Here is a 2448-nt window from a genome sequence, read left to right as displayed (position 1 = left end):
ATTGGAATTTGAAATTGCTGATACCACCATTCAGCTCTTACAGTACTTTCAGCATTCATCAGCTCCATGTATGCATCTCTTTGATCTTGATGTCTGAACAAAAAGAATGCTCTTAATCGGTTCAAGGTCATGTTGAGTCTTTCATTTGATGAGCAATAGATTTGGAAGGCTCTTTCTTCAAGATATCTTGCTCTACATACAATCTCTTCAGGTCTTATGCTCAAATCCAAAATCTGTTCATAGTTCTCAGCAAACTTACCCTCATTGATCTGCCAAATTTTTTCTTTTGAGATCTTTGGGTGTCTTACTCCTTATCCAAGTTCATTAGGAGTTTCAAGATTTTATGTGTTTCTGAGATGATAGACTATCGCTTCAAAGACATCTCTTCTATATTCTTCTTGAGATGGATGCTGAGATTGAGGAATAGCTTCACTTGTTGGAGCATAATCAGAATCATCATTATTAGCATTTCCTGGTTGAAATGGATCAGGATCACATGACTCATCAGAACTTGATGTTGTAGAATAATAGTGAGAAATGTGTCTGACAAGTAGAGGTAAGTCATCCGAATCTGAATCATGAATATGAGATGATGATTGATGAACAACACTTTGAATTTGAGAGGAAGTGGCTAGAGGATCTGAACTCTGTTTGCTTTGTCTTTCAACTTCTTCTTCTTCTAGCTCCTTTAGATTTGCAAGTCTCAACTGTTCAGCCAATTCTTGATTTTGGGCTTCTTGATTTTGAACAACTTCTTGAACATTTTCATGAACAGTTTGTTGACCAACTTGATCTTCTGTCTCATGACCCTCTCTAATATCTCTAATATTCTCCCCCTCGGGGTGATCATCAAGATCTTGATCATCCCGACGTCTTGAGATATTAGTCAGTCTACATTGTTGGTCAAACTCTTGGATTCGTTTTTGAAGTGCTACAATTTCAGCCTGTTGTTCTAGTTGAGTACCCCTGACTGACAAGTACGCAAGGAGTGATTGGAAAATGGATCTTTTGTGGGAAGTAAGATGTGGTTCTTCAGATCTCAACCGATTCATAAGTGCTACAATAAGAGTATCGGTTGATAAACCACTGGTGGCAATTCTGTTTGGTGAGCAATCACTTAAGTATTCAGACGAATCAGATGATTCAGAAGAACTTGAAGAATGATGTGGTGAATTTGGATCAAGAAATGATTGTGGTGTAGGTGTTGATGGTGTTGTTGTTATTGTTGTAGTTGTTGTTGTTGGTATATTTGGTGGTATTGGTGTTGTTTGTGACTGTGTTGGAGTCACTACTGGAGTACCAATGCGTAAAGCACTTCCAGTAAGCAATCTAGGTGATGGAGATCTTATCTGTGAGGCGGGAAGTTTACCAGTGATAGTGTTTCTTGAGACAAGTAGTTCACTTCTTTGCCCTTCGACAACACCTTCAACAAAATGAGTTATTAACCTTTGAGCCTCGGATGGTAAAGGAATATTTGAATCTGGCACATCAGTAGTCTCAAGTGATTCTACTGAGTGACTTGAAGACATCAGGACTGTCTCAGGATTTCCTGTTGGTTCAGGAGTATGAACAACAGTTGATGATTCGGCTTTGCAACCAGAATCTTGTGGGAAATGGAGGAAAATAACACCGGAGTCACTTAGACTTACCGTTAAGCCCAAAGCACGAAGAGCTGATGCAACAGATTGAGCTTGTAAGAATTCAGACTGTCGCACAACTGATCTAGCTACTAGGGCACCTTCGTTCAAAGCTGGCGTGATGTTAGCAATGGAAGGATTTCCAAACAATCCTCGAGAGGGCACAAGAGGCGATCTCTCTATGTTTGTTCCGGCAGCATCACGTAGATGTGCAAAGGGTATCACAATCGGTGACCTAAGGGTACTAGACACACGTGCAGAAATGAAATTCAAGAGAGGGGCAGATGTCTCTTTTGCATCAACATTCACAGACTCCGAATGGAGTACGTGGTTTTTGCCCGTGAGAAATTGAGAGTTCAGTCTGTTGAGAGACTTCCAAATGGTTTGTGGAGGTTTGTGCACGCGAGAGTTGGGAGCTCTCGTCTTCTACCCTACGGCGAACCCGGCGTTGATATAAGTTTGTTACTAATTGGAGGCCAACGTTTTCTTTTTGCCTTTCACCTAACCCGGACCTTTCAACCTCTCTGGTATTTTCAACTCTTCCCTCATTCCTTCCTTGTCCCTCCGGGATGTCCATGACATCAGTGGCAAACTGATTTGCATCATTATCAGATTCATCATCAACTGAATGAAACACATCTTCTAGTTCGGTTTCTTGAAATCTGTCATACTCAAAGTGAGATCTCTTGAAAGTTTTTCGAATGTTTATAGGAACAGATTTCTTTCCGCCTTGAGTGTATGTCGGTTGCAGAGATCGAATAAAGGATGATGATGAAGGTACGGTTGAGAATGGAATTTGAATTGAAACAGA

At 40.6% G+C, this 2448-nt stretch overlaps 1 protein-coding gene across 1 annotated transcript; it reads right to left on the bottom strand.

The window, feature by feature from the left end:
* Positions 1 to 341: 341 nt before the first annotated feature.
* Positions 342 to 1529, bottom strand: LOC122591522 (transcriptional regulator of yeast form adherence 4-like). The gene has a single exon (XM_043763787.1). It carries the CDS (start codon positions 1527 to 1529, stop codon positions 342 to 344), a length of 1188 nt encoding a protein of 395 aa, XP_043619722.1.
* Positions 1530 to 2448: the final 919 nt, after the last annotated feature.

This window comes from Erigeron canadensis, chromosome 3 (assembly GCF_010389155.1).
Source record: "Erigeron canadensis isolate Cc75 chromosome 3, C_canadensis_v1, whole genome shotgun sequence".
NCBI lineage: Eukaryota > Viridiplantae > Streptophyta > Magnoliopsida > Asterales > Asteraceae > Erigeron > Erigeron canadensis.
Note: the sequence above shows the minus strand (reverse complement) of the source record. Positions and strands in the feature narration are given on the sequence as shown.

Coding starts and splice junctions, on each gene's coding strand:
- LOC122591522 (XM_043763787.1), bottom strand. CDS start 1,529: ATGTCTTCAAGTCACTCAGTAGAATCACTTGAGACTACTGATGTGCCA.